The following is a 12980-nucleotide window of genomic DNA, read 5'->3' on the forward strand; positions in this document are numbered from 1 at the left end:
GGCGCGCTGTTGTTACAGCGCCTCCATTTCAATTCGCCTACGCGCGCCGTCTCGTTCTGTCCATTGTGACATCAACCAGTAATGTCCAATAATGACTGGCACTAACTCTCAGACTCGCGTACAGTAAAGCTCTGTATACAGGGTGTTGCAAAAAGGTACGGCCAAACATTCAGGAAACATTCCTCACACACAAATAAAGGAAAGGTGTTATGTGGACATGTGTCCGGAAACGCTTAATTTCCATGTTAGAGCTCATTTTAGTTTCGTCAGTATGTACTGTACTTCCTCGATTCACCGCCAGTTGGCCCAATTGAAGGAAGGTAATGTTGACTTCGGTGCTTGTGTTGACATGCGACTCATTGCTCTACAGTACTAGCATCAAGCACATCAGTACGTAGCGTCAACAGGTTAGTGTTCATCACGAACGTGGTTTTGCAGTCAGTGCAATGTTAACAAATGCGGAGTTGGCAGATGCCCATTTGATGTATGGATTAGCACGGGGCAATAGCCGTGGCGCGGTACGTTTGTATCGAGACAGATTTCCAGAACGAAGGTGTCCCGACAGGAAGACGTTCGAAGCAGTTGATCGGCGTCTTAGGGAGCACGGAACATTCCAGCCTATGACTCGCGACTGGGGAAGACCTAGAACGACGAGGACACCTGCAATGGACGAGGCAATTCTTCATGCAGTTGACGATAACCCTAATGTCAGCGTCAGAGAAGTTGCTGCTGTACAAGGTAACTTTGACCACGTCACTGTATGGAGAGTGCTACTGGAGAACCAGTTGTTTCCGTACCATGTACAGCGTGTACAGGCACTATCAGCAGCTGATTGGCCTCCACGCGTACACTTCTGCGAATGGTTCATCCAACAATGTGTCAATCCTCATTTCAGCGCAAATGTTCTCTTTACGGATGAGGCTTCATTCCTACGTGATCAAATTGTAAATTTTCACAATCAACATGTGTGGGCCGACGAGAATCCGCACGCAATTCTGCAATCACGTCAGCAACACAGATTTTCTGTGAACGTTTGGGCAGGCATTGTTGGTGATGTCTTGATTGGGCCCCATGCTCTTCCACCTACGGTCAATGGAGCACGTTATCATGATTTCATACGGGATAAAATGGTTCAAATCAAAATAGTTCAAATCGCTCTGAGCACTATGGGACTTAACATCTATGGTCATCAGTCCCCTAGAACTTAGAACTACTTAAACCTAACTAACCTAAGGACATCACACAACACCCAGTTATCGTACGGGATCTCTACCTGTGCTGCTAGAACATGTGCCTTTAGAAGTGCGACACAACATGTGGTTCACGCACGATGGAGCTCCTGCACATTTCAGTCGAAGTGTTCGTACGCTTTTCAACAACAGATTCGGTGACCGATGGATTGGTAGAGGCGGACCAATTCCATGGCCTCCACGTTCTCCTGACCTTCAACCTTCTTGACTTTCATTTATGGGGGCATTTGAAAGCTCTTGTCTGCGCAACCCCGGTACCAAATGTAGAGGCTCTTCGTACTCGTATTGTGGACGGCTGTGATACAATACGCCATTCTCCAGGGCTGCATCAGCGCATCAGGGATTCCATGCGACGGAGGGTGGATGTATCTTCGCTAACGGAGGACATTTTGAACATTTCCTGTAACAAAGTGTTTGAAGTCACGCTGGTACGTTCTGTTGCTGTGTGTTTCCATTCCATGATTAATGTGATTTGAAGAGAAGTAATAAAATGAGCTCTAACGTGGAAAGTAAGCGTTTCCGGACACATGTCCACATAACATTTTCTTTCTTTGTGTGTGAGGAATGTTTCCTGAAAGTTTGGCCGTACCTTTTTGTAACACCCTGTAGAAGAACTACGGCCGTCCCTTCCTCCTCCACTTGCCACCGGCACACGTCTCGCGAAATGACCAAAACAAGAAATACAGAGTACTTAAAGCCAATGCGGAGGTCAACAGACAATGACTCTACCAAAGCGCCATTCGCGAATAGAAGTACGCTCCGCCTAACAGTGTAAGGTTGCTTACGACGGAAACAGTGATCAGCCAAAACATTATCACAACCTACCTAATACCTTGTTTTCCGTCATTGGAACGAAATACATCACTGGTTCTGCGTATCAGAGATCCGACGGTTTATTGGTAGGTTTGTGGAGGCATGTTGCATTAGATATCTACGCACAGGTTATATAATTTGCGTAAATAACGGACCTCTGATTTGCTTATTCAGTGACGGCGCCCTATGGCGACTAAGATGGGTTCCATAGGATTTGCATCAGGCGAATTTGATCGCCGAGACATCAACGTGACTTTAGGACGAGGGCTATTCAGAAAGTAGGAAACGTTTTGGCATTAAAAAAAAAAAAAAACAAAGAACAAGAAATATATTTTACTATAAACATCTGAAAGAGCAACTGGCATTTTCCACATAGTCACCAAACACATTGAGGCACTTATCATAGCGGTGGACAAGCTTTGGAAGACCTTCGTCGTAAATTTCTGCCGCCTGAGACTTTAGCCAGTGAGTTATCCGCCCACCTGGAGTTCCGCGTCGTCATAAAGCGCTGCATTGCAAGCCAGTTCTTCATCTTGGGAAACAAGTGGAAGTCGTTTGGTGCAAGGTCGTGGCTGTAGGGCGGATAAGGGAAAATTTCCCATTTGAATGAATTAAGGAGTTCTTTAGAGAGGTTTGCCGTTGGTCGGGCATTGTCGTACAAAAACAGTACCGGGCAGAATTTATGGTTTCTCCACGTTCGAGAAAATCAATAAGAAGCACACTTTGCCTATCCCAAAACACTGTCGCCATCAACTTCCTTGCTGACAAGGTTTGCAAACATCTTCTTGGGTTTTATGGGGACCTTGTGTGCCCCCATTCAATGGACTGCAATTTCGTCTCGCAGTTGACGTGTTTCATCCAAGTCTCGTCACCGGTTACGATACGATCCAGTGATGAATCACCATGTTTGTGGTAGGCCTCCAGAAATGTCAACGTTACCCCCATTCGTTGTTCTTTATGGTGCTCTGTAAGCATTTTGGACACCCATCGTGCACAAAATTTGCGGTAGCCTAGTTTTGCGTGACAATTTCAAACAACAAAGTCTGGAAAAGAAAGCGAAAGCTCTGTTATTGTGAAGCGACGGTTCCCACGAATCGTTTTATCAACTTTAGCGACAAGATCGTGAGTTACAGTGCTCGGGCTTCCACTCTTCTCTTCATCATGAACGTTGGTTCGGCCATTCTTAAACCGAATGCACCATTTCCAGACGGAACATTCACTCATTACGTTGTTTCCATACACTTTGCACAATTCACGATAAATTTCTATAGGTTTAGGGTTTTTACCAACAAAAACCGTATCGCAGATCGCATCTCACAACTGGTCGGATTTTCGATTGCTGCGCGCATTTTAAATTCGAATATCGAAAAAGTCAGACGCGCAGAGACGTTCCCACTGTCACGGACGGATGCCGACTGAGCTCCCGAGCACGCACATACCAAAATATACGCGATCGGCGCGCGCCTAGAGGCGTCACACAGAGACTTTTCCTACTTTTGAATAGCCCTCGTATAATGTTCCTGAAACCACTGTAGCACGGTTCTGGCTCGGAGACACGGACAGCTGCTGAAAGACGACATCGCCTTCGGAGAAGACATCAAGCATGAAGAGATGCAAGTGGTTCGCAGCTGTCAGCACGTCTCCGATTACTACCACAGGTCCCATGTAAGCGCAGGAGAATGTCTTCCATAGTATAACACTGCTCCAATCGGCCTGCGTCCGGGGCGCGCTGCACTTTACAAAGCATGTTTGTGGGGACGACCATCGACGTAGTGTAGCAGAAATGTGATTCACCCGAAGAGTCGACACGATTCCATTGATCGACAATTGAATCCCGATGGTCCCGCGCCCACTGCAATCGTAATTTACGATGTCGTTAGATCAAAATGTGAACACATAGGGTTGGTCTGTTGCGGAGCTCGATATCCAACAATGGACGACGAACGGTGTGCTGCGAAACACTTGTTCGTGCACCAGTACTGCGCTCTTTCAGCAGAGATACCACAGATCAGCAGCTATCCTACTTTACAGAGCAGACAAGCCTCCGAACCTCACATTCTGTGAAGAGTCGTGGACGTCCAACCATTTAGCGCTTAGTGGCAGTTTCACAGTCCTTATCTCCCTTTCCGTAGACGCTCACGACAGTAGCTTGTGAACATTCGACCAGCTTCTCCGTTTTCGAGATGCTCGTTCAGAGGCTCTGCGTAATAATAATCTTCCCTTTGTCTTAGTCACTCTATCTTCGGTAGGGTGATCACCGTCTGTATCTGCTCCGCTTTCATACTTTCGTTATGCGTCGCGTGCCCGCAACGCCATCACGCGGGATCCAACGTCGCGATGGGCAGTGGTCGTAATGTTTCAGCTCGTCAGTGTGTATGCAGACGTAGATTGGACGAAGTCGTGCCACTTGATATTTCCGATCATATTGGGCCTCCTGTTACCTCTCTAGCATGGACGTGCTCAGCACTCTGCCTGACAAATTGATTTTTGAGCACCCAGAAGGGGAGAAGGAAACGGAATGAAACTTCACAGGATGAGAGAGAATGAGAGGGGATGTGATTTCAGTGATTACAAAATTGAGTCACATTTACGTAGAACCAAACTCTGTCAGGTAATGATAACGCTGTCTCAAAAGAGAAAGTGGTTTCACCACGTCCTTGACGCGGTATCACCATGTCCTTGAGAGTAATCACTCAACATCGGATGCGGTTCACGCCCTTATGGAGCCTAGCATGGTTGATAACAACAATAAACATGAACAACGCTACGCTAATAAACTCTAGTGGCCGTTCTGTATGTCACAGAGAATTGCAGATCTAATCATTTACACAGTCGCCGTTGACGTGTACGTGTACGAAGTCACATCGAAATCGGACCATGTGCTCTACGTGCTTCACTTTTTTCTGTCAGGCCGTGTTTTTCGGATGTTTAGACGTTATCATTGTGCCCGCGTTTCGGCTGGACTTTCCGAGGCCAGAAGGGAAAAATGGTGTAAGCAGCAAGAAGAATTTTTGCGCATTAACGCAAATCATCTTAAGGTTTAAGATTCGTTGACGAGGATAAATCATGTACAAAGAGCTGCAGAGTTTTAATTTGAACAGATCTATCATCAAAGTTGCAGCGTAATGAAATAACGTTAAATTCTTGATACATGGACGTTTTTAATTTGTTTGACATTGTTTATAACTTTGATGTCAAGTTGACGTATAACTGAGTCAACACATGAATTTTATCATTTATGTAAAATTCTCAAAGAGTGGTGCATCCTTTTCTCTTTCGTTGACTACATTTAGTGTATCGTTACAGCAAACAAAGAAATGAAAGAAGATAAGCAAAGCATAAAGGACATGCAAATGAAGTGAGAGCAGCACAGTCGACTTTGTTAATGGTAGTATTTTACAGCTGTGTCTGTACTAGATAGAGGAAATTCAGACTCAAGTACAAGGTACCATAAGTGTGTCAAACAATGTTTGTTGTATATTTTTATCTATTTACAATGGCTAGTACATGAGACATACTATGTCAATTACTCTGTTGTCAAGGTATGAATGTGTGGCCTGTTAGCTAGTATCAAGCAAGCATACTGTGAATGCTTTATATTTACTCATTATTTCGGCATGTCCAATTTCGAGGTGAAAGCCTTATTACCAGATGCTTATACTCGTCGAATCCTGACCATAAGCTGTCACTATACTATTCGGCATATGCAGAAGTCGCATCATGTCTAATATGTTTTCACTGATCAAGGCTAGGTCTGCCAACTGGAAATCCTCTTGACGGTGGGCACGGAGTGAAATGGTGCGGTGGTATGTCGAAAAGATGGTAGTTCAAATCATCGACCACATTCATATTTTACGTGATTTTCCTAAATAATTTAAGGCAAATACCGGGATGGTTTTACCTTCGTCTCTAATGACCTCACGTCGACTGGACTTAATTGGTAATATTCCTCCTTTCATTATTCTTGACGTTGGATGGGGTAACTGCCGCTAAAAGTGGGGCAAATCAGCAATCGCGACAACATTAGAATGAAGAACGTAAAGGAAATAAGAAACAAAAACATACTTTCCTACAAGACATGCCGTGTTCTAAAAAACAATCTTACGGCGAAAATTTCCTTCGCAAACAATTCCGTAGACACCTCATCGAATGGTCAGGACAGTGTTGCCAGCGGGGCATGTTGGATTGTCAGGTGTGTGAAGATTCTAAAATAATTTTAAGCTGGAGTTTGCCTCATTTTATAGGCTTCAGAGACGTTCCTTCCACAGGTTTATCTATAAGATAAGATTGAAGGTTTTTCTCGTGCGAGGTTTCTTATTGTAATACTGTTGTATGCTGCCATTTATTACAGAGATAGGATCACAATATATTACTTACTGTGTATCTATCGATAATGAATTTTTACTGAATGGTGCATTTTTACTGAAGGAAAACATAAATACCATGGGAATAGTTGGCATAAAATGAACAGTATCCTCCGAACATATATATCACCCAAACATAATGCATTCACAGTATACTTGCTTGATAGCCAACAGGCCACACATTCATACGTCGACTACAGTGTAACTGACACAATATGTCTCATGTATAAGTTACTGTAGGTAGCTAAAAAAATTAACAAACATTATTTGGCACACATATTGTACCCAGTACATGCGTTTGAATTTGCTTAATCTATCACAGAAACATCTGTAAAATATCATGGCTTAACAAAGCCGACAGTGTTATTCTGCACGTTCTTTACGCTTCTTCTTTTATTTCTTTGCTAGCTGTAACAATATGTTAAACGTCAGTCAATGAACCTGGAAAGCATTCAGCAGTCCTCAAGAATTTAACATTAACTGTAAAACGAAATAAAACATTCACATACGTTGCCTCAGTTACACGTCAATTTTACATGGTAGTTACAATCAAGTGGAGACAAGTGAAAAGCATCGAGATGTCAAGAATTTAACCTTATATCATTATGCTGAAACTCTGATGACAGATGTGTTCAAGTTAAAAATCTGTAGTTCCTTGTTATACAATGTACAGTCGGTGACGAATCTTAAATCTCAAGATGATCTGAGTTAATTCATAAAAGTCTGTTGCGAAGACCTTCAATAAGCTCGCATTTAACATAAAGCAAGTCTTTGAGAAGCCCCACCAATCCAAAAGAAAATTGAAAAGAAAATCCGTAATAGCCATCTATATATATTGTTCAAAGATTGAAAATCCATATTGGCTTAACGGTGAGTGTGTGACAAACAGTCATTAGAGTGATCTGAAAAGAATTCTGCTGTTACAACTGTAGATAACTACTTTCCTTAAAAGTACCAGTTTACTCACGTAAATGTTTAAGTACCGCTAGGAGACTAACAGCGACTTTTTAATCTAACTGAGGAAGCGCCAGCGTTTACAGAGAAGTGGCATTATTGCTCATTTGATAAATTAGATTTATGTGCCCTAAGCACAGACCTTAAAAGTCACGAAAAGCAGCAGGGGTCCCATCCTACATCTACATCTACATCTACATCCATACTCCGCAAGCCACCTGACGGTGTGTGGCGGAGGGTACCTTGAGTACCTCTATCGGTTCTCCCTTCTATTCCAGTCTCGTATCGTTCGTGGAAAGAAGGATTGTCGGTATGCCTCTGTGTGGGCTCTAATCTCTCTGATTTTATCCTCATGGTCTCTTCGCGAGATATACGTAGGAGGGAGCAATATACTGCTTGACTCTTCGGTGAAGGTATGTTCTCGAAACTTTGACAAAAGCCCGTACCGAGCTACTGAGCGTCTCTCCTGCAGAGTCTTCCACTGGAGTTTATCTATCATCTCCGTAACGCTTTCGCGATTACTAAATGATCCTGTAACGAAGCGCGCTGCTCTCCGTTGGATCTTCTCTATGTCTTGTATCAACCCTATCTGGTACGGATCCCACACTGCTGAGCAGTATTCAAGCAGTGGGCGAACAAGCGTACTGTAACCTACTTCCTTTGTTTTCGGGTTGCATTTCCTGAGGCATTAATGGCCCAAGATAATTTTCCTGCTCACTCATCATCTTCACACTGAGCTAGTACTGTTACTTGACTAATAACCCGAAATAAGTGTCCTTCTCAGCACCATAAATCAAAGATGACCCGAAATGATTTCATCAGTGAAATTCGCCGGAAAAGCCTGCATTATCGCCCAAGAGAGTATTTTACTATGAACGATAGAGTGATAAATTATTATTCTACGTATTTGAAGAAGGTAATTCTGACCACCATCTACTGTATTACACACTCACGACAAATGATCTTACTTACATCAGGGTAATGGTATCCCACGAATGGTTGGTAGTCGTACAGCGGGTTGCCTCCACAAGCAACGAGAAGCAGCAGGAGTCCCATTCTGAAACGTAGAAAAAAATTAGTCTGTTTGATTTCTTTTATATATATATATATATATATATATATATATATATATATGTGTGTGTGTGTGTGTGTGTGTGTGTGTGTGTGTGTGTGTTTCAGGACCCTACCGACGAACTTTAAGGGCGATATGTCCTATTTTGTTGAAGAATATATTCTTTGCAAACTGTTGATTAGGAGCCAGGAATATGACTGACTTGCATTGTCCATAGTAAGCAAAGCACCACAACCAACTCATATTTAACCATTTTTAGCATCTAAGCGTTAATCGTGTTGTGCTTGGGCGAGGTTCAAACGAAGAGACTTAAATTTATCTCCACGCTTCCGTTTTCTATCTGTGTACTTCCACATCACAGCAGCTTTGCTGCACCTTGTCAGTTTCTAACAAAACGGATCTTCATTCTGAAAATGTTGGCGTAGAAGACATTGTGAGAGATCGCCGGGTATTGAGGATGCTGTGATGGTGAGATTTAGTACTGCACCTACGACCAAGACGTGTGCTGTGGTACGTTTCGTGAGCACAGGTCACGTAGCTGGTAGGAGTGTCTTGCTGGAGCACAACTTTCACGTGTGACATCTTCAGATGGTACAGGCAGAAAGACAGCTAGATTTCACATCTCGTATAGAAGTTTTGCCATGGAATTTTCTTCAAACTGCTGATGAAACTGCCTTCTCTCACGCGTATCACTGACGTATACCCCGGTCTTCTTTATAGATACCTGTTGTTTTAATAGTCGCTCTAACTACATCTTGGACTTGGAGAACCCACATTTAATTACTATTGGATCTCAGCGACAAAAATTGTTCCTAAATATTTGAACTGAAATGGTTAGTAACAATATCCCAGAATCTGTATCTCTGCAGCACTCGTCTAGACCAGCTTACAATCAGTTCCTGTATATCACGATACCGCCTGTCACAACAACGCTCTAATTCCAGCATAATGGACACATTTTGGTTCTAATGTGCGAGCACAGTTAACTGTCGACCGTGGGTAACAATGGGTAGGTCGAGAAGGGATTCGCTTCGTGGCAAGCATATGAGCCTGATTTTATGTTCCTTGATATTTATTCCTTTCTGGCGTATGATGGATGCGAACGCTCAACTTAGTGGAATATCCATTGCTGTGGAGGTGTAAAGGAGAGCGAATGCCAAGAACGTCCATATCCTGGGGCCAAGGGGGCGTCAGCGGCTAACCCCCCCCCCCCCCAGCTTGTGCAGGGAAAGGAAAAAAAATATCGTAGGCGTTTTTCTTCGAAGAAAATGAATTTAAACTCGGTATTACGCAGTTTTTAACAGGATCAGAGGTGGAACTTTTTTATGGCTACTTACAAGCCGCCATCCGTCTTCAAAATATTAAAAATATTCCATACCCCCAGGTCTTGCCCTCGTCCACCCTAGAAACTATCCTAGAGGCGTCCTCTGACTGGACGCCTATTGTAATTTTCTTCATACATACTTTTAACATATAGTAATTTGTGTGTCATTATTATCATTCATTTTCATATTTTCATAGCTGATAAATGACGGAAAAGAGAACATGTCCGATACCAAAAGATATGGTACTGTGTGTGTGAGCGAGAGACCAATAATTCCTGGGGGTTTGTCGGCGAGGTCCTGAAACACCTTGTGTAATGCGTTTCGTGTCTCAATGTAACTGTGACCCAGTGATCTGCATTAACTCCTGTAATCGCAGAGTATTTCACCACTGGTGTTGGCTAAGCTCCTCCACACTAGACACACCTTCACCTATGTGGACAATAGAAAAGATGGCAGTATGGTACTGTGTAAACGACTTGTTGCATCTTCTCTTTCCTGTCTGAACATTATGGTTTTTCTTTTTTATATAAAAGTAGTGGCTGATCTATGAAAAAATCATTCGATGACCTCAGAGGGCGAAAAGTGCTGAATACTGATAATTTAAGAGACTTAATGGACGGATAAATTCTGACTCCCCCAGGCTGGATTCTGTAACCGAGCTCAAGTGGACGAATGACAATGAATTCATTACCCGCCGACCTATACTTTGCAGATTCGCCCGCTCTGTAAAGTAAAGAAGACACCAGCCAGTGACACAGCTGATATGATAGTGTGATGCTAATGACGCTGTAACTACTTCGTTCCTCTTTGCCGCAAACACGACTCATCTGTGACGCAAACGTACTTCTGCCGCTACTAAGTAGACAATGACATCAGTTCCGATTGCAGTAAGCAAGTGAACGTCGTGAGTGGCCTTTTTGCCAATGGAAACGAGTAAACTAATGAGAAAAACCAGACTTCCTCTTACATAATGCCTAGGCTGCGTCTGTATACGCCATCTCTCAGGAGAACGGCTACTGGGCAAATACACTGCCGGTGATGGCATTATTAATGGAGATTTCATGACACGCTGAAGAGAGCGTTGGGGTTTAATTTAGAACACGTACAGTATAGTTCAAACCGGATACTTCCTCGTCACGTGGTACCACGATCTCTGCTACTGACACATGTACACTGAACAGGCAGAACATTACGACCAACTACCTAATAGCCGGTATGACCACCTTTGGCACGGATAACAGCAGCGATGCGTTGTGGCATGGAAGCAATGAGGCCTTGCTAGGTCGCTGGATGGAGATGGCACCACACTTGCACACGCAGGTCACCCAATTCCCTCAAATTCCAGGGAGGAGGATGATGAGCTCTGACACCATGCTCAATCACATCCCAGATGTGTTCGATAGGGGCCAGATCTGGTGAGTTGTGGGGCCAGCACATCAGTTGGAACTCGCCACTGTGTTCCCCGAACCACTCCATCAGTCTTCAGGCACTGTGACATGGAGTATTATCTTGTTGAAAAATGCCACTGCCGTCGGGAAACATGATCGTCATGAAGGGGTTTACGTTGTCTGCAACCAATGCACGATATTCCTTGGCCGTCATGGTGCCTTGCACAAGCTCCACTGGTCCCATGGATTCCCACTATTATGTTCCCAAGAGCATATTGGAGCCACCGCCAGCTTGTCTCCGTCCCACAGGGCAGGGGTCAAGGAGCTATTCCCGTGGATGACGACGGATTTGCGTCCTCCCATCGACATGATCAAGAAGGTGCGGTGATTCATACGACCATTCAATGCTCTGCCACTGCGCCAGCGTCCAGTGCCGATGGTCACGTGCCCATATCAGTCGTAGTTGTCGATGTCATGCTGTTAAACATGCATGGATGTCGGCTGCAGACTGCAGAGGCCCATCGTTATGACTGTTCGTGCACTGTGTGTTCAGACACACTTGTACTCTGTCCAGCATTAAAGTATGATGTTAGTCCCGCTACTGTTCGCCGTTTGTCCTATTTTACCAGTCTGCCCAGCCTGCGATATCTGTAATGAGGGGTGGCCGTCCAACCTCACGCTGTGTAGACGTGGTTCCACTTTGGTTTTGCCACGTGTTGAAGACACTCACCACATCACTCCCTGAACACCCGACACGTCGAACAATTTCCGAATTTCTCGTGCCGAAGTTCCGGGCCATCATAATCTGCTCACGGTAAAACTCAGACAGATCGCGCGCCTGTCCCATTTTACATACGCACAGCACACTCACTGATACTACGTGTACCGTGCCTGTGTCTGACTAGCAGTCATTCCACGCCTTGTGACACTTCTGCCGCTTGGACGGGTTTACATCGATGCTAGGTCGGTGGTCGTAGTGTTCTGGCTAATCAGAATATTTTATTGTTCCCAGTTAGAGGATTCACAGATTACTGTTCCATCACACGTGTTTCTGAACGACGGCCTTCACTGCCGTACGAATTACTTGCTTTGACAGTCTTCCGCGTGCAGGAGATGCTATGGATATACTGGTTCGTAAGCATTACCGACCAATCTAATGACGAGACACTAAGAACACAGATCCTCCCAGTAGAAAAATATAACAAACACTGGCGTTTACTGACTAACACATCGATGTGCAATCGTTTGGTATCGCTAATGGAAAACTCTACATCTACACCCATTCTAAGCAAACCACTGAGAAATGCACGACAGAGGGTATCGGCTTTTCTCCCGTTCCATTCACTCATGGAGAGCGGGAAGAATGATTGCTTAAGCACCTCTGTGTGCGCTGAAATTAACCTAATCTTATCTCCGCGATCCTTACTTGAGGGTTACGCAGAGGTTGTAGTATATTCCTTGTTTGTTTGTTTTAGGGCGCATAAACAACTAAGGTCATAAGCGCCCATGTCATAACCTTAGACTGTCAAGAAGTAAAGAACTTAAAAGCGACGTTAAGCCCAATCGACGGAAGGAAAGAGATCTTAGAACAAGGACTTCCTCGTGGAGAAAGGTCCACAAAAAGATTAAATGTTCTTCGACATAAAAAGTAATACGTGGTCGACAACCTACCCGTCGTTCGCTAAAACATCCTATAACTCAGACGGCAAACTTACATGAGAACGTGATTAAAAAAGAGGCATTCGCTCAGGGAATGGTGAACCGCCAAACGTTGAGCCCAAAGAGGCGGGAGATCACCACTTAAGACGATGGCG

At 44.1% G+C, this 12980-nt stretch overlaps 2 protein-coding genes across 2 annotated transcripts in view; one reads left to right on the forward strand and one right to left on the reverse strand.

Moving 5' to 3' along the window:
* LOC126101410 (uncharacterized) overlaps window positions 1–12980 on the forward strand; it is a 667375-nt gene that overhangs the window by 386809 nt on the left and 267586 nt on the right. The window lies entirely within an intron of this gene.
* LOC126100182 (superoxide dismutase [Cu-Zn]-like) overlaps window positions 1–12980 on the reverse strand; it is a 138644-nt gene that overhangs the window by 40055 nt on the left and 85609 nt on the right. The window contains exon 2 of the mRNA XM_049910742.1: window positions 8354–8438. Coding sequence (XP_049766699.1) covers window positions 8354–8438 — 85 coding nt within the window. The remainder of the gene's footprint in view (window positions 1–8353; window positions 8439–12980) is intronic.

Source organism: Schistocerca cancellata, chromosome 9 (assembly GCF_023864275.1).
Source record: "Schistocerca cancellata isolate TAMUIC-IGC-003103 chromosome 9, iqSchCanc2.1, whole genome shotgun sequence".
Taxonomy (NCBI): Eukaryota; Metazoa; Arthropoda; class Insecta; order Orthoptera; family Acrididae; genus Schistocerca; species Schistocerca cancellata.